The 20,032-nt window shown below is 39.9% G+C and overlaps 1 protein-coding gene across 4 annotated transcripts in view; it reads right to left on the reverse strand.

Annotated features, from left to right (window-relative positions):
- MAGI3 (membrane associated guanylate kinase, WW and PDZ domain containing 3) overlaps positions 1 to 20,032 on the reverse strand; it is a 128,943-nt gene that overhangs the window by 61,319 nt on the left and 47,592 nt on the right. For all 4 annotated transcript variants that reach the window (XM_081864883.1, XM_081864882.1, XM_081864885.1 and 1 more), the window contains exons 3-8: positions 17,907 to 18,026; positions 14,797 to 15,006; positions 10,210 to 10,390; positions 8,389 to 8,468; positions 7,285 to 7,342; positions 794 to 888 (exon numbers count right to left, since the gene is read on the reverse strand). In XM_081864883.1, the coding sequence (XP_081721009.1) occupies positions 794 to 888; positions 7,285 to 7,342; positions 8,389 to 8,468; positions 10,210 to 10,390; positions 14,797 to 15,006; positions 17,907 to 18,026 (744 nt within the window). The remainder of the gene's footprint in view (positions 1 to 793; positions 889 to 7,284; positions 7,343 to 8,388; positions 8,469 to 10,209; positions 10,391 to 14,796; positions 15,007 to 17,906; positions 18,027 to 20,032) is intronic.

Here is a 20,032-nt window from a genome sequence, read left to right on the forward strand (position 1 = left end):
CTCCATCTTCATCCTGTGTCCAGATAGCCAAATCACTGTCTGTCCATCCACACTATGGAGTGGCCAAGCTGATTACAACAAATGGTTTTAGGATGCCTTAAGCTCATTATGCAGCTATAAGACCACCAATTTGTTTCAACTGCAGAGATTGTTATAAATATACAGCACAGCAATACTGTCTTATGGGGTACTAATGCACACCTATGACAATGTGTGTATAAAACATATAGCCTTCAAATGGAAGCAGTGTCATTTGCATATTTTCAAATTGTCACGTTGTGTGTTGAAAATGTAATTATTATTTCAATCTTTAAACATTTTACACATACGTCATGTCTGTAGGAAACTCAATGTAGCACAAAGCTTCTAAATACAAATGAGGACCTCCAGATGATGGTGGACTCCAACTCCCAAGAGCCCCAACTGAGGGGTGTTTAGTATGAGGGATCTTTGAATGGGAATCCAAAGCAAGCCTCAGTTTCACTTTCAAGCAGCAGTAATAGCAGCAGATGGCACATCCTGCATTCACCAACAAAAGCTTAGGTATAGTATTGCACATAAAGTGCACTATAAGGTGGAAAAATATTTATGCTAATAGTTTCTGAAAGATAGATAAATAAGCTACAAAAATAAACACAAACCACTCATTGCTGAGATTAATAAAGTAGTACTTAATGGTTTGAAAATATTTTCTAAAATATCTGTTAAAATTATCTGACAATTCTTTCCCTGTGTGATAATGAAAGCTAACACAACTATGTTCAACATGTAAAGCTGCCATTGAAACCAATACCTGGATTTGAAGGGCCTCCATCCGTCTGTCCTAGCTGTTTTTTCCGTTTGGCTTCCAAAACTGGATTTTCAAACTGGGTTTTCTGGTTAATATGACTGAAAAAATATACAAGACATCAGTGAAAATGTTATTGTGAAATATTTTTCATAAAATATGGGAACGCAGTGGATGTAGCCGACCTTGATTTCAGCAAGGCATTTGACAAGGTGCCCCATGATATTCTTGTAAAGAAGCTGGTAAAATGCGGTCTTGACTATACTACCACTCAGTGGATTTGTAACTGGCTGACTGACCGAACCCAAAGGGTGCTCATCAATGGTTCCTCTTCATCCTGGAGAAGAGTGACTAGTGGGGTGCCACAGGGTTCTGTCTTGGGGCCGGTCTTATTCAACATCTTTATCAACGACTTGGATGATGGACTCAAGGGCATCCTGATCAAATTTGCAGATGACACCAAACTGGGAGGGGTGGCTAACACCCCAGAGGACAGGATCACACTTCAAAACGACCTTGACAGATTAGAGAACTGGGCCAAAACAAACAAGATGAATTTTAACAGGGAGAAATGTAAAGTATTGCACTTGGGCAAAAAAAAATGAGAGGCACAAATACAAGATGGGTGACACCTGGCTTGAGAGCAGTACATGTGAAAAGGATCTAGGAGTCTTGGTTGACCACAAACTTGACATGAGCCAACAGTGTGACGCGGCAGCTAAAAAAGCCAATGCAATTCTGGGCTGCATCAATAGGAGTATAGCATCTAGATCAAGGGAAGTAATAGTGCCACTGTATTCTGCTCTAGTCAGACCTCACCTGGAGTACTGTGTCCAGTTCTGGGCACCACAGTTCAAGAAAGACACTGACAAACTGGAACGTGTCCAGAGGAGGGCAACCAAAATGGTCAAAGGCCTGGAAACGATGCCTTATGAGGAACGGCTAAGGGAGCTGGGCATGTTTAGCCTGGAGAAGAGGAGGTTAAGGGGTGATATGATAGCCATGTTCAAATATATAAAAGGATGTCACATAGAGGAGGGAGAAAGGTTGTTTTCTGCTGCTCCAGAGAAGCGGACACGGAGCAATGGTTCCAAACTACAAGAAAGAAGATTCCACCTAAACATTAGGAAGAACTTCCTGACAGTAAGAGCTGTTCGACAGTGGAATTTGCTGCCAAGGAGTGTGGTGGAGTCTCCTTCTTTGGAGGTCTTTAAGCAGAGGCTTGACAACCATATGTCAGGAGTGCTCTGATGGTGTTTCCTGCTTGGCAGGGGGTTGGACTCGATGGCCCTTGTGGTCTCTTCCAACTCTATGATTCTATGATTCTATGAAATACTAAGTGTGGACCATACTGATGGATGAGAAACTTAGGAGTCTTGTTTAAAAAACTCAAGGCTAAACTGACAGAGATAAATCACAATTTTATTGTTTTTGTTTATTCCGTATATTAAAAGACAAAAGAGAGAATCAAGACCCCATTGAACACATGGTCATTTATACAAGGACTCAGACATTAACTCATACATGGCTTGTCTTTATTGTTTGTTATCTTAAAAGCTGTGATATAGGAAGCTGTGAAATTGTTCAGTTATATTTTCTTTTCTCTATTACCGTATTTTTCGTCCTATAGGGCGCACCGGCCCATAGGACGCACCTCGTTTTTTTGGGGGGGGAAATGAATTTAAAAAAATTATCCCCCCCCCAGCCGCGGCTGCTGCCCCAAGTCTTACGCACACCTGCCCAAAGCACGGGGCACCCTCTGGGGGGACCTCCCGCCAGGCGCGCAAGGCTTGCGGATAGCTTCCTGAAGCTTGGAGAGTGAGAGGGGTCAGTGCGCACCGATGCCTCTCACTCTCCAGGCTTCAGCGAAAGCCTGCATTCACCCCATAGGATGCACACACATTTCCCCTTCATTTTTGGAGGGGGAAAAGTGTGTCCTATGGGGTGAAAAATACGGTAGTTATTGTAATGATAAAATGTAAATAAAATGAATAAACCAATATTGACTTCAAGTTTAATATCTGCTTCTTCAGGTTTATAAAGAAATGTAAGTTTTGACTAGGAAGCTGGCTGAATCTCATTATGATACTTTGGAAGCTTTAATCATGTAATTCAAGAGAAAACAGCTAGTGGTTTGCAAAATTCCAAGTTTACTTCTTAGCAGTATCTGAATGCACAGTAAAATTATTACAGTACGATAGCATCTTACACAGGGGCTTTGTTCCAAGGGTTCCACATATACATGAAAACCACATATACCCAAACATTTGGAGTCACCCCATGGCTCATGGGTGAGGAGGAGACAGAAGGAATTGCCAGTATTCCCAGAGCTTGCACACCAAGCGGGCCTTGCCCAGCAAGCATGATGGAGAGCTTAAAAGCTGTTTCTGCACCAAGTAACCCAAGCAGATTCTGCTTTGCTTGAGGAGCAAGGCCAACTCAATGTGCCAGCTGTAGGAAGCCAGGGATACTCTTGCAGCAACATGGGTGGCCTCGCAAAAGCATCACACAGCCAGTGCGCTGAGTGGACCTTGGAAGCAGGGTGGAGAGCTTAAAAGCTCTTGCCACACTAGATAACGCCAAAGGGACCCAGCATAAAGAGTTTTTAAGAGCTTCACCTTGCTTGGATTTAACTTGCACAATTTCAACCAGCTCACCTTTAATTGAGGGTGGTTGAAATCTTGCAAGTTAAATGTGCACAAGATGCAGTCGTACTGTGCTGAAGAACCAATGCAGATAATTATAAGTCTCATTGACAGCAATAATAATCTTTGTCTGGAACAGTTATGGCTAGCTTTTATTGGCTTCTATTCAAGTTACTGCAGATTACAATCAATCTCTACCAGTCTGGGAATCAAGTCACATATTTCTTAAGTAGAGGCATTTTCATGCTACTTTGTACCCGTAGCATACCACATGCTCATTAAATATATATATAATTATTCTGACACATTAAATATATAACATTGGAAGGTATTATATCAGAACGCTTCTCTGTAATTAAAGATAATAGAACTCTTGTGACCTTTTCCTATAAGCATTCAGGTTGAGAAATCCTAGTACCTTAAAAAAGAAAGAAAAAAGAACTATTGACTGCAGATGAACTATTCCAGTCATATATTTAGGAGTGTAGATCATATGCTTTCATTTGTAAAACAAATGTTATAGAAACTTAATCACAGCTTCCTCAAAAGGTGCCATGAAAGCAAAATAAATGGATAACCAGACAATGCGTTCTAGTTCCCATTTATTGCTCCCATTAATATCTCATCCTTCCTCCAAAGACCACATGGTGACATACACATAGCAGTTCCATTTGTCCATACAGCTGTGTGAGGTAGGTTAAGAGAGAATGAACTGACAAAGTGAGCCTTATGGCTGAATGTGTTCTGGAATTCATTGCCAGATGAAGAACTCAAACTCAGGATTACGTTCTGCCAAATTCTTAAATGCATACCGTGGTATATTTGAGAAGTACATAGTCAGGCAAGAATTAAAGGTACAGCAGGTGAACTACATGGCTAAGCTGAAACATTGATCCAACAAGCTACACACACCCTGCCTCTTCTTTTTGAAGATAAGGTGAGCACAAGACTTAGCATGGCAAATAACAGTTGTTTGTGCTCTAGGCAAACAAATGGGCACATCTGCTAGTGGGTTGGTCCTGTGGGGTTTGTTTCAATGTACTTGGTGCCAGTTCAGTATCCAACTTACTCTCCTGGAGGAGGTTCCTTACTGATAGGAGGAACCAGCAGCTGCACAGACCCTATAGGAGGTGCCTGACTGATATCACAGGGGTGAGACACTTCTCTGACAACCTGCTTGAACCTTCACCAGAATCAAACTCCTGACTCTATTGATCACTGGCCCCCTCCACCAGCTCTGACATTCTCAATTTCTCGTCCTTTGGGTCATCTAGTTCCAATTCCCTGATTCCCTCACCTTTACAGGATCTGCCCATCACCTCTGTGATATCTCCAGAGGGCTCATGACAGAGTGAGGACATGAAATGTAAGCCAACACTCTATCTACTCCACCATAACTTCTCTAAATCCTACAATAAAAGTTAAATCTATGTCTATGTCATTGGCAGATATTGTTCATAACAGACAACTGCTGCTGTGTTACTTCTGATAGCTAGCATCAAAATAAGACACAAAATAATCTGGTCTAAAGATAGTAATTCATAACTTAAAGCTTGCTATGCTTAAAAAGGCATCAGAGTATAATCAGAGCTTTCAAAACATCCTGGGAGAGCCTATTAAAAGATCAACCTCTCCAATGTATATCTCATTTGCTGCTTACAGGCCTTGAATTCCTATGCAACATATGAGTATATCCTAAATCAGAGGAAGTCGTTTGTTCTTGGGCCATGTGTGGCCAAGATCCGCAATCTGACATACACATGTCACCAAGCTTACATCTATGAAAACCCTGTATAAACAGAACTCCCTCAACCGGAAGTTGAGATTTTCAGGATTCTTCCCAGAGCAATATATTTCATGCCAGATACTTGTTGAACACAACTACAGCCATGCAAAATCACACATCTTTAAAAGGTTTTTCTGCACTTATATAGCATATCTAATAGGATTGACAGTGACCAACCTTGCTTGATTTGCATCGGTTTATTATTTCTGAATGACATTAAGAATCAAGATCAGAGTTAAACCTTATGGCAAATCTATAGATTTGTCCACTAACATTTTGGAATACCCCCTAGGATAATGTTTAACAAAAAGGGTCCATTGAATGGATCCAACGAAACATGCCAGAACTGCCTCATTATTACCTGCATTCTACATTACTACATATTTGAGGAGACAGAGCACTCTGTTATGCCAATGACAGGACAAGATCAGGGAAGGGCCATAGGTCACCGGTAGAGCATCTGCCTTGCATGCAGAAGGTCCCAGGTTAAATCTCTAGCATCCCCAGGTACGGCTGGTGAATCTCCTGGCTGAAATCCTAAGAGCCACTGCCAGGCAGTGTAGACAATACTGAGCTAGATGGACAATGGTTTGATTTAGCACAAGGCAGCTTTCTATGTGTATGTGCTTATATTAATAATACTAGTAGCAATTTCATTTTTGAATCACACATACACACACTCTTATCTCTCTATCATGGACAAGGCCTTGTGATATTCTCTGAAGTACAGTGCAATAATTAGTGCAATGATTCAATTTACCAAACACTAATCTTCCTCCAAAAACTGGTCTCTGTTCAAACTTTAGAACCTTCCAGACTCACATCTGCACTTCTAAACACAGGAATTTATGGACGTATTACAGAAAACTCGTTTCTTTTTCCTGTATGAAATAAAGTAGCCTCTAATTATCCTGAATGCTGTTATAGAGGAGCACTTTTATAAGGAAGTCAAACTAGAGCTTGAGGAGGAAATATTAACTGTAATAAGACTAAAATGCCAGCATTTCTACATAAAACTCACAATCAATTTTCCAGAACAGATTACTTTAAAACCGGGCATTAAGTGCTGAGGAAGAGTGACCTGGGTAGTCCTAATACGTCATCTAGCTTTGATTTTTGTTTGTTACTTACAGTGCAGTGGAGATATTGAATCAAGGACACAATAAAAGCATCTCACGATCTGTGCTAAAATAAGCCATGCTTTATCCAGGGTGCTTGTTGTATAACCATCGCAAGATAGTAAGGTGTAGTATTTTGTATTTAAATAGAAACATGCAGAACTATAAGGATAGTTATAAGAGATATTTAAGCTATTTTGAGAAAGATCATGTTTCAGAGAATCAAAATGTGCTTTGGAGAGTTTCAGATGTACTGAAGCAACCCTGTTATTCTTACCTGATTTTTCAGTGGCTTTCAATGCCAAAATCTAGGGTATTCTCCTTAACTGACTTTGCTTTTCCAATATTGCTTTTGCTATATTTTTGTAGACCATTCAGAGATATTTAAATAACAAGCAGTTTAGAAATGCCTTTAAATAAACTAAACCAAATAAACAATTTAGCCGCCACACTGGAAGTTTCCCATCTCTGTCCTATGTAGTACTATTGACAAAGTAGGGCATTTGTCAAAAAACAAAAACAAAACAGGCACTCAGTTGTGGACAAAAAGCTAAGAACACACTACTGCTTCACTTGCTGTAGGAATGTATGTATCTATCCATCTATGGAACACGAATGCATACTCTGTATGTCTAGATGTTACTCGATTCTTCTGGGAGATACGTGGATACATTAACTAAATATTGGCCTCCTAATCATGGTTTTTAAGCACAATAAAACTTAGGGAAGTTTTTAATGTTTGAAGTTTTATTCTGTTTTTAATGTTATGTTGAAAGCCACCTAGAGTGGCTGGGGAAACCCAGCCAGATGGGCGGGGTAGAAATAAAAATATTTATTTATTTATTATTAAAAACACAAAAAGTAGAACTTTGCACTTGTTTACATATCATGCTATGTTTCTCTATGAGATCATAAAATCGAGCTATGAAGAAGCGTGAGAAAACTTACTCAACGTAGTATGTTCCATACTGAGGATCTTCTATTTTCTCCCAACCATATGGAAGCTCTGTAATTGGAAAAGAACAATGGAGTTTATTAATTATAGATTATATTTACATTTAAATACCAATGGTTTGCTGTGGATTTTTAATTTATTTTTGCCTTATCTACTTCAATTCATCCAATGGGATTTCGTACTGCAGATCTATTTCTCATATTTCTTACTTGCAAATACTGAAATTAACTGTGGCTGGGCATGCTGCATTTCCTCACTCATTTCATTGTAGGATTTAAAAAAACTCATTCTAGAACAAAAGCAGTTCTTGTAGTCTCGCTTTAAAATAATTTATCATGACATAAGGCCACCCTCACATACCTCCTGCCTACACATTTCACTTGTATGCCTTCTTTTATGCTAGAAAATGTTGCATTTATATGTTAATGGAGGAGGTAAACACAGCTGCTACATTACCACTTCCCTCTGATGTTGCCAAAGGTGTTAACAATCAACTAACCAGTTCTGCCTTTGCCTTCAGGGCTAAGCTTGGGTTAGAAAATGCTGAAGCTCCTTTTATTGTGCCTGGATTGTTGTTGTTGTTTAGTCGTGTCCGACTCTTCGTGACCCCATGGACCAGAGCACGCCAGGCACTCCTGTCTTCCACTACCTCCCGCAGTTTAGTCAAACTCATGCTGGTAGCTTCGACAACACTGTCCAACCATCTTGTCCTCTGTCATCCCCTTCTCCTTGTGCCCTCCATCTTTCCCAACATCAGGGTCTTTTCCAGGGAGTCTTCTCTTCTCATGAGGTGGCCAAAGTATTGGAGCCTCAGCTCAGCTTTGTACATATCCACAATGCCTGAGACTACACAGAACTGCATCATTGCTCTGAAGCCCAGGTTTTTCACAGCCTTCTCTTATTACAAACTACACTAGGATGATTAGCTAGAACCAAGTTGCTAGATAGTTTTAATTTGTGGGTAAGATAACTTTTCTGACAAATTATATTCAAATGTGCAGTTTACTTGTATGGGTTTTAAAACCAAAAGTACTTTTGCAATTTCAACCAGAGCTGAACTGAACCCTACTTAAGTAACAGGATTCTGAGTTTCTCACCTCCATCTTCACAGTCTTCGGGAGCTTTGGCTTTTTTACAAAGGCGAGGATCCAGCCAGGTGGTAGTTTTGGTGTTGTGACTGTGGGACGCAAAGGATCTAGTTAAAGATTGTTTACAAAAGTCCCCATCACATACAAATTCTTCCCTATTACGCAGTCTAACGTGGATGTGGGTTACACAAACATGCAATCACACAGGCAATATCCCTCACAGCAAAGTGCTAACTGAGAGCAAAATATCCATGGCACACAGTTGCTCCATTTGTGGAACTGGAGCTTGTATGAAGATAGGTTTTGTGGAAAAAAGATTCCTAAGGAATTAATTCCCATTTATACAAATATTCCAAAATAGAAAACTAACTGCAAAACGCAACTGTGTTTTGTAATTGTTTGGAAAATACCACCAATGTTATTTGTGATGAAGAGGCCAAAGAGGGAAAATGATGCATTTTGACATGTTTGAATCATGTTCTTTTGTATAGTTGTGAAGTAACAATTCACGCAAGGAATGAAATCATAATCAGCCACAAATGGTTTCAGGTTTATGTTTCATGGTCACAGCTCATGCTGTTATTGCTACAAAACAGCAGGCATCTTTTGCGTGAACCTAGGTTACAGTTGTCAAAAAATGCTGGTAACTTAGCATTCAATGCATGATGAATCTAGTGGTTCCATGAAACTGCGTGGGTGTATGTGTAAGTTCAGCAGAGAACAAACAGACCTACTGAAACAAAAATACACATGTCCCTCCTGGCTCTCTTGGAAATAGACATAAAAACATATTCTATTCATCTTGCTTTTAAGAACTTATACCTATGTGAAGATACATAATCTCTTGTGTCATTTAAGATATGGAATGGTGCAATTTTATACCATAAAGGCCAGAAAAGATAGAGATCTATTTTTCAAAATGCAGCACTGTGTTCTCAAAATATTTACATAACTGAAGGCTGTATGCAAGATCTGGGGTGACCTTACTATCTCTAAATTGGCAGACAGGCTAATACTTGTACTAAGAAGATACAACTTTAAGAATGAAAGCTTTAAATTATTTTTGTAAGATTCACTGATTAACTTGTCACATATTTAAATATGGATATTTACGGAAATGCCTCCTATAAAAGGAAGCTTGTCCTGAACAATCTACATAGACCTTCAATTTTGGGAAATGCTTTCTTCAGAGAGAGAGAGAGAGAGAGAGAGAGAGAGAGAGAATGTCCTTATAATAGAAAAATGCAACACAATTGCCCTTTCCTTCAAATTAACCTTTGTATTAGAACATACCAACAGTATCTCTTGGGGTATGGGCATAAAAATCCAAGTCTCCCTTAATCTAAACTGGGGGGGGGGCTGTATTAGATAGAGGTGTCTCTTTGCCCAGTTCTCCCTCTTGTCAGCCACTGAACCCATGGGCGGTCCAATGGAAGGGGCCAGTGGAAAGTCCTAAAATGAGGCTGAGCTCTCTCAGATTCTGCTGGGTCTTGAGTCAGTTTCACTGCCATCATATAATGGCATCAGGCCCAACAGGGGACTAATCACTGTGCCAGTATGCAGTGATCAGCCCCTACTGGGACTAATCATTCCCCCCTACATTTGACTTTCCATGAGTAGTAGGGTTGTGGATGTGGTAGTAGCCCATCTGCTCTACAAGGCACCATCAGAAGGTGAGGAAGTCAGGATTGTGCCCTAACTTGTAAGGACTGGTAACCCTTTAACAGGCAAATTAAGTGGCAAAAATAATATCCTCTTAAACAAACAAAAAACCTTCAGTCACTTCAATCAAAACTAAATTGCACACAAGCATACCAAACTTGTACTCACTCAATGAAGTAGATCATGCCTGTGTCTGTGTATGCCATCTCCCAGTTCTTGGGTAGAGGCTCTAGGTTTTCTTCCCTTGATAAATAGTTTCTAAAATCCATCGAACTACTTGTCTGACTGTAACTAGGAACAGGCTTCATCCAGTCAGAAGAATCTGAATGTCTTTCTTTGTTTTCTACGGCTGTTTAAAAGGAAACTTGTTAGTTTTGTCATATATTCATGCTGACTTGCACACAAAGGCACCTTCTTGGCTTGGTTATAAATCAAATGCCAAACATAAAATTCCATCCATATTGTTATCCCATGTAATTTGCTACTGCAAACTTTATATACCTGAAATCTCTATACTGCAGATATGACCAACTAGATCTATCATTGCATTTCCTTTTACCATATAATATTTTCACTGTTTATTAGAAAATGTGCATGTTCTCTCTCACATGTAACCAAACATGGTACATGATCATAATGAAGGAAATGAAAGAAATGTCAATGACTTCAGTTCTGCAGTTTATTGGCTGGTACATTGAGCAAGGCCTCTGGCCCAAACTTTGGATGCTATATTCAGATGTGTGGAAGTCTGACTTTGCTCCGACTTATGCAGGAGAATATCAAAGGATTTGGTAAATTTACCCTTTAAGACAGTAAAAACTGGATGTCATTCCCTATTTGGAAATTTAACTTTTAAATTTACTTTTAAAGATGAACAGTATTTTCAAGTATCACCTTATTTTACAAATATTTTCTCACAAGTTCCTCATTCTGCATGCCTGCAAAATCAAAGTTCCAAGGATGACTACATGCAGAGACTTTGCATATCTATTTCTGCCAAGTGCTGTTCCTTTGTATCCGAAGCCGTGCTAACTCTCTTATTCCACTAAAATAAGGATTTTACTTGTGCAATGAAACTCCTCTCCCCATTTCCCTGCACAATCCAAACACTCTAGAGCATATTTGGAGAAGGTGCAGGGTGTGCCTGGAGGGGCGGGGGGGGGGGGGAGAGTTTCCATTGTGCAAGTGTAAAATATTGCACTAATGGAATGAGGGGATTGGATACCACTCCAGGTACCCTAGGATGCATCTCAGAACATGCATGTGGAGCAAATGGAGCAAATTTAGACTCTAAAGCTCTAGCATACCCTGAAACAATGATGCGGCATTAAATACAGAGTTTTAGGATGTCTATGCTTTAATGAATTCAGTAAATCAAGCCCCAAAGCTTTTATAGCTCAGAAGCTACATCACAATGCTACTTAAAGGTCATCTTATGCTCTTTATAATAATCTGATTCATGCAGTCACCTTGAAAATTAAAGACTAAAGACGACTAGCAAACAAAGATGCATGTGGAATGATCACTGCAAGTAACTCTAGCTATTATTTTCTGGCAGTCCTACAACTTCCAGGAGACCTACAAGGAAAAAATAAAGAGTCTCTCTCCTTGCTGAATCTAAGATCATGAGAAATGATTGGGAAAACCCCTGGGGTGTACCTTAAAGATATGACTGCCTTACAAATAGACATGAGCAACCCACAGAAAGCTTCTGGCTTCACAGCAACTCTGAAGGAAGACACATTGTGACGCGGCAGCTAAAAAAGCCAATGCAATTCTGGGCTGCATCAATAGGAGTATAGCATCTAGATCAAGGGAAGTAATAGTGCCACTGTATTCTGCTCTGGTCAGACCTCATCTGGAGTACTGTGTCCAGTTCTGGGCACCACAGTTCAAGAAGGACACAGACAAACTGGAACGTGTCCAGAGGAGGGCAACCAAAATGGTCAAAGGCCTGGAAACGATGCCTTATGAGGAACGGCTAAGGGACCTGGACATGTTTAGCCTGGAGAAGAGGAGGTTAAGGGGTGATATGATAGCCATGTTCAAATATATAAAAGGATGTCACATAGAGGAGGGAGAAAGGTTGTTTTCTGCTGCTCCAGAGAAGCGGACACAGAGCAATGGTTCCAAACTACAAGAAAAAAGATTCCACCTAAACATTAGGAAGAACTTCCTGACAGTGAGAGCTGTTCGACAGTGGAATTTGCTGCCAAGGAGTGTGGTGGAGTCTCCTTCTTTGGAGGTCTTTAAGCAGAGGCTTGACAACCATATGTCAGGAGTGCTCTGATGGTGTTTCCTGCTTGGCAGGGGGTTGGACTCGATGGCCCTTGTGGTCTCTTCCAACTCTATGATTCTATGATTCTACATTTGAAGTTTTCACTTCTGCTTTTGTTTAACCATAGTCTTTCATTTCATCTGAATGGACAAACTATGATTTACATTAACTATGGATTAGTTAAAACCTAAGGCTCACTGCAGCTTGTTCACATCACACTAAATTACGGTTTCCTGCATTGCAGGGGGTTGAACTAGATGACCCTCAGGGTCCCTTCCAACCCTATAATTACATGATTCTATGAGACATGTGAGCCTCGCCGTGTTAGTAGTTTTGTATCTTGAAATTCCAAGAGAATGTCAACACAGTTCTTTTTCTCTCCAAAAACAAACAAACAAAAAAGCTTGCAACCAGAAAGTTTCACAAATTACTTTCAGTATATTAAATGAGACTTCATTCAAATGTATTTGTGGTCAAGTTCTTAACTCAAACCCTGCAACCAAGAATAATTGGTTCAATTAAGATATCATGGCCAAACATCTGACTATCAATAACATGCTGTGGGCTCACATACCATGGCAAACCATGGTTACTACATGTTACAAAATAGAGGAAAACAGCATGCACAAGGGAGACAGAACGTACACATAGTAACAAAACATAATTTGGCCATGATATCTGAATCAAACATTGTATTATCTATTATGCACTGTTGGCAGCAGCCTGAAAAAATAGCCAAGGGATGCCTGGAGTTTGGGTCCCACAAAGAATTATTACTTTGCCCATCTTTTTAAGTAAACTCCTCAATTACAAAAGTGTTACAGTTACAGGTAGGTAGCCGTGTTGGTCTGCCATAGTCAAAACAAAATAAAAAAATTCCTTCCAGTAGCACCTTAAAGACCAACTAAGTTAGTTCTTGGTATGAGCTTTCGTGTGCATGCACACGTATCTGAAGAAGTGTGCATGCACACGAAAGCTCATACCAAGAACTAACTTAGTTGGTCTTTAAGGTGCTACTGGAAGGAATTTTTTTATTTTGTTTTGAAAAGTGTTACAGTGGAACTTCAGTTCCCAAATGCCTCTATTGTTGTACGTTTCAGTTCTTGAATGCTGAAAACCCAGAAGTAAGTGCTTCTGTTTTTGAATGTTTTTTGAAACCCAAATGTGCGACACAGCTTCCACTGAGTGCAAGAAGCTCTTGCAATCAATGGGAAGCTGCGCCTCAGTTTTCAAACGTTTCAGAAGCCGAACGGGCTTCTGGAACGGATTTTGTTCAAGAACTGATGTACCGCTGTACTCACCAATAGCAGTTAAAATCGTAAAGAATAAAAGTGATTACATGGTTCACAATTCTTGGAGTAAAATACTACCCCAAGTAACATGGTAAGCTGGAAATATTAAGCAATCTCAGGGTAAAACAACCAGATCCCTATTTGTTTGTTTGTTTGTTTGCTTGCTTGCATGCTTGTTTGCAATATAAGTGAGCTAAGAACAGAGTAAGAAAGGATGAAGACTTGGATCATGGGGCAAACTATACTGTTTGGGGAAGAATCTTTTTCAAACCAGCCCCTGCCCCCGGTAGGCCTGGGCAATATATCAATATATCGCCCAGATCTGGTATGAAGGGCAGACCACAATGATGACTTTACTCAGTGGTACATCATGGATGAAACCACCATCTCCTGAGTCCCTCTGCTACCAGTGACCAAAGGAGAAACAAGCTACAGCTGGGCGCTGGAGGCAGAGGGACTCAGGATATATAGCTGAGTGAAACAGTCATCACACTCTGCCCTCATATCGCCACAGAGGGAGAAACAAGGTCCATCAGTGAGGCGCCGATACAGCTTGTTCCTCTCTCGCTTCTGTAAACTACTTGACTGAGGAGCGCACCGCTGTCCTTGCTTCAGCCAAGCAGTTTTATGGACCCCTGACCCACCACCGGCTCGCACGAGTCAGCAGCGAGGTGGGTGCTCTGTTTGCACATCTGCCTCATCTGTCGCTGCCTTGATATGGGCGATGGTGGGCACTGGAGGAGGAGGCGCTTTGGAAGAGGCAGAAGCTATGCACGGTGACCGGCAACTGCCTTCTTCCTTCCCACCTCCTTTCCAACATTGTGATATACCGCCATACCACAATGTTTAGCTGGCGGTATATTACGATGTTGGAAAGCAGTTATCACCCAGCCTTTCATATACTTTTGGACGCTGGGCCTTTAGGAATGGGGAACATGTGATCCTCCAGATGTTCTTGGGCTTCAGCTACCAACAACTCTAGCCAGCATGACCAATGCTCAGAGATGACAGCAGTGGTAATTGAGCATCATATGGAGGGCCACAGATTCCCCACTGCTAATTTTATAATTTGCCCTGTGTTGCAGGAACAGGTGAGCCTATACAAATAAAAATAAAATTGAGAAGATAAACTACAGATAAAAGCACTGAATTTAATTTGATGTTTAAATATTGAAATGTACTGACCTGTGCCTCCACTACCATTAACTGCTTCCTTTTCTTCCTCCTCCTCTTCTTCAGGAAATGAACTGTCCATTTTTTGCATCTTGCTGACTGATGTGGTTCTTTTTCTTTGAGATTCTGGATCAAAATCATTATCAAAAAGCACTTGGTCTACTGGATCTGGTTGAAATGGGCTTGGCTCGGCTGGAGGTTTAGGGGTACCATAGAAATTTCCTTTTTTTGTATGTACAAGAAAGAAAACATATGAGCATTAATTAGGAATTATAATAAGGATTTCTGAGGCATTCTTTTTCAGAGGTACCTCATTCAGCATTAATTGCCAAATTTTAACTTCAGCACTAGTCTAAAGCTCAGCTAATTTATATTTAATTAATATAATTTGCTTGCATACATTCTCAGTTTAGGATGTTAACCAAGGTTTTTGTGGGGGTATTATAAGCTCTACAATTACTTACATACAATATTCAAAAATAGACTCTTTGTATCCTTAAAAATCATGACATGAATTAGAAATAATAATCTGAAATAAGAAATGTAAGTCTTAATACGCTTCTGTGTACCAAGTTTTTCAGACATGTTTTCATAATGGTCACTTTACAGGCATGCTTGATGCTGGTGTACACCATTGTTTTCCGCAGGAAATTGTGTGGATGACATACTCCCGATTTTGAACATCTATATATCACCTTGGTATCCTAAATGGGTCAGAGCTCCCTGATGTGTATTTACGGAGATCTGAAGGAGATGTATATGTCACACACTTTTTGCGTTTGCTATGGGACTCTATACAGTTAGAGAAGCATAGTGAGGCAATCTTGACCTCTACACATGAAGTGGGGTGATACCCTCACTTTAAATATAGAAAGATTGTACCCACTGGAGTCCCCATGGTTGATAGGGTTTGCTTATATGTGGCTGTGAATGGATCAATGGGGCAGTGTGCGTGTATGTGAGAGGAGGGTAGTGAACATGCTCTATTTTGACTGTGGTCCTGCCCACTGTTGGCTTGAGGATCCCTGACAGGTTACCTCCAAAGGAATGTGGGCCTCCAGGGGGAAAGCACTCCCCACCCCTGTTCTAATAAAAGTCCCTCCCCAATACACTTAAAAGCTAGAGGTAGACTATAAGCTTCCATTGTCTATGTGCTTAATTCTCTAAGTACTTGTGTGTTTCTATAGAATACAGAGATTAAGTAGCATATTCTACTTTGCATGAAGTCACCATGAATGGTGATATACTATAATTTTCAAACATACCAACAGAGTAAGTAAGAAACCAAAAGTGGTTGCTCTATATGGGCCTTCTAAAAAATAAGGGACTTGTTATTTTACTTTGTATTCACTAATGCCCCAGAATGAGACCTGCAAGAGCAACAATGAAAATGAAAACCAATTTCATTTTAACACACAGCACATGATAATTAACTGATCTGGAACAATCTGCAATTTTTGGCAAAGTGAACTCAAGAGCAAATTTATTTTTATGGAGAAATATGTAACAGCAATTTACACAAAGGCGATATTACACTGCTGGAAGTTTAGTCCCATGCTTTCAAATGGCAGCATGCTCTCCAAATAAAGCTATTAGCTGAATATTGAATTACACCTAAAAATACTTCTATTTTAATATGCTGCCTCACTTGAGGGATTCCGGCAGTATTTTCCAATAAAACAAGTGCTCTGGAACAAAAATTCAAACAAACTGCTTTCAGTCCTTAATTAATCATATGATTTGAATATGGGAATTTTGTGTAATACAGAAGAGATTGCCAGGACTCCAGCTACGTTTTGAAACTAAGCATTTTGCCCTTGCAAAATATTTTAGAAATCCATACCAAATGTCATTATCAGCTTATGCTGGCAAGGCAAAATAGTGCTGGCAAGGCAGAGGAAGTTAATGTTTTGGCAAATGCTGTTACCTGATTAGAAACTGTCATTTAGAAAAATGTTGAAAAGGAAGCCAATTTATGAAGCTTAAAAAGAATAATCAGTACAAATATTTACACAAAATCAGTGTCTTAAATTTAGAGGATTCTTTAAACATTTAAGGGTTTAAATGGCAGTTTAAGACCAGTTTTCAAATTATGTGTAACTGCTCTATTTGTGCATATGCAAATACACCACCCTCATAAAGCAAAACACAAAATCAACTCAGTTGCTACTTTCATATTATATCTCGGCTTATTAAAACAAGATATGAACAAGCCTTGTGCTGGGCGCACAATTACCTTCCTTCCTTTCTCAGCTTGATATATAGAGATCTCCAATTAACACTATTTTCCCATTATGTCCAAACAGGGAAACTATGGTTACCTGTTTCAGAATAAGTCAGATCTTAAACCAACTTCAGAAACATGGCTTAAGATCCTGGCATGTTCTAAACCTTGGAGTTGTAGCTTCCTAGTTTGCACATAACAGGTAACCATGGTTAATTGAAGACACATGAGCAAAAGTCTCATGTGTCTCTCATTCAAACCAGGCCAGTGAACATGCTAAAAAACTGAGAAGCCCCTTTTAAACCACATGCTAGATTTTGTTCTCCCTGACATTTAGGATTAGAGTATTTTCCTAACAATGCAACAATATACTTTGTCATTTCTGGGTGCCTGGCTGTAGCATTCTCTGTCTCTACATTAGGAAAGTCAGCACCACGTTTTATCAGATCTGCCCTATTCTTAATAGTGATGCAGAAAAGCATCATTGAATGATAGTAGTGCTCATGGCTAAGAGCAAGGGCAGAATAGGTTAACTTCAGTGTACCATTATATTTGTCATTTACAGAGGTGCCTGCAAGCCCAGGAGAGAGGGATTGGTACCAATCACCCTGTAGAAATCTAGACTCTCAAACCATGTTTTCTCCTTGGAAACTGGAGAATTAAACTTATTGGGGGGGGGAGACACACCTTGTTTTTAATAATCTAAATTAACAGTACTTTTAAAAAAACAAAATTAATTCCTCTGGAATATAAAATAAATGTAATATTAAAAAGCAGCATATAAAAACAGGATTTGTCATGGAAGAATTAATCTGTAAACAAAATAATATATTATTGCATCTTACAAAATATGGGAATCAAGCCGGTGAATTGATTTTAAGTTTTTTTTTTAACATACCATCATATGTTCCACTTTCTAGCAAGGCTCCACTTTCTTCTAGTGCCTTAAATTGTTCAACAGGTATAAAATTATAGTCCACCCCAGGGACCTCCCCATCTCTGGGAGCTCTTGTAGTGCCTAGGGGAAAGAAAGAAGGAAGAACAGCTGTAAAATTTCCTAGCACTGTTGGTTTACAAAACACCCGGCTTATACCAGAACTTGACAAAAAAAAATAAAAAAATTATGCTGCATACAAGGCTGTCGCCTCAGCAAGATCATAATCAGAAAATTCTCATTCAAAAGCACTCTAGTTTGTGGAACTAGGGCAATAAATTATGTAGCATTAATTTATTTTAACAAAAGAACCAACATGATTTTATGCAATCTACTGCTATGAAATGCATGCATGCGTGCATTAAAAAAATGGCTATTTGAATATTCTTTCACATTTTAGCACTAATGCACTTCTCTCTCTCCAAACTCTCCCTTGAGAACAGGGATTGCCAACTCCTTTAGCCTAGGGGGCCAAACGCATTTGAATTCAGCTGCTGGTGCACTGAAGGGATAACAGAGTTTGAAATTTCCAATTGACTACTATCAGCTAAGCTTTTGAATGATTTTTAAAACAGTTTTTATATACTGAAAGTAAAAAAACACAAAGATGCTGGGCACAGTAGCCTGGTTTGCGTTTCACAGTAAACCATAGTTACAAACTATGGCTTGCCATATCTGAGAAACAGGCTGGTGCACACTGCTTAAATTGTGCCCATCCCACTCCTTCCTTTATCGACTGGGGAAGAAACAAATGACAGCATTAGTTTAGCATTACATGTGAACTAGGACTTTGTTTCTCTTGACACAAATCATGAAAGGAAGTGCCACAGGATGGGAGTGATTTTAGCAACTCCTACTTCACAGTAAGCCGTGAAAAGTTTGTAATATGGTTTAACATTGTTTAGGAACCGGCCTATTGGAATTATATAATTTTATTGCTGGTGCATCCAGTTACATCCCATCACACTTTTTGCTGTGAGCAGATTTAGCATTTCTGACTGCAGGAGCTTTTGATGTCATGCTTTAGAAAGGGCAAAAGTACCTCAAATTTCAGTTTCAGTTATGTTGCCCCCTCTAGCCGGAAATCTCTTCCAAGCCTGTCATTACTTTGCTCTTGTTTATGTGCAGTACTGTGTTGGCTACATAAGCAATAGCAGTCACACCTGACCAATATTTAGGAAATTATAAGCATTAACATGTTAGGACATTATATTTCAGCATAAATTATTTGTGTAATTAAAAGTAAAATGTAAACATCTGATTAAAATCTTATTGCCATCTATTTAGGAAAATTAACCTATTTGGAGATGTGTAAGTATCAAAGTTGGATGCAGGTGGCGCTGTGGGTTAAACCACAGAGCCTAGGACTAGCCGATCAGGAGGTCGGCGGTTCGAATCCACGCTATGGGGTGAGCTCCTGTTGCTTGGTCCCTGCCAACCTAGCAGTTCGAAAGCACGTCAAAGTGCAAGTAGATAAATAGGTACCGCTCTGGCGGGAAGGTAAATGGCGTTTCCGTGCGCTGCTCTGGTTCACCAGAAGCGGCTTAGTCATGCTGGCCACATGACCCGGAAGCTGTACGCTGGCTCCCTAGGCCAATAAAGCGAGATGAGCACCGCAACCCCAGAGTCGGCCACGACTGGACCTAATGGTCCCTTTACCTTTACCTTTTTAAGTATCAAAAACACTGAAGTTACCTATGTCACTTATAAGACCAACTCTTATTGAGGTGCTTTGTCATTTTTGTAAAAAGGACTTTATAGGGAAGTATGGATTGTTGGTTTTTTGCAGTGGTATAACAGAGTCTGATGGTAAGCATTTGTGGGAGATAGTAACTCCTTGGCAATTGAAAGCTACCCCAGGAATATCTGGCTGAATGGGAATTGGGGCAAGGACAAAGGGCGAAGATATAATAAACTTTTTTTTTTAAAGAGCACACAAAGGAAAGGAAGCAATGAACAAGGAGATGAAGGAGACCAAAAAACAAAGGAGGACAAAAAATTCTCCACGGAAAGCAAAAAGACCTGTGCTAACCAGCTGTAGGGAGGAAGAACCTGCAGGAAGAGGAGGCAAAAGGCTTTGAAGACCCTGC

Source organism: Podarcis erhardii, assembly GCF_964252035.2.
Source record: "Podarcis erhardii genome assembly, chromosome: 6".
NCBI classification, from domain to species: Eukaryota; Metazoa; Chordata; class Lepidosauria; order Squamata; family Lacertidae; genus Podarcis; species Podarcis erhardii.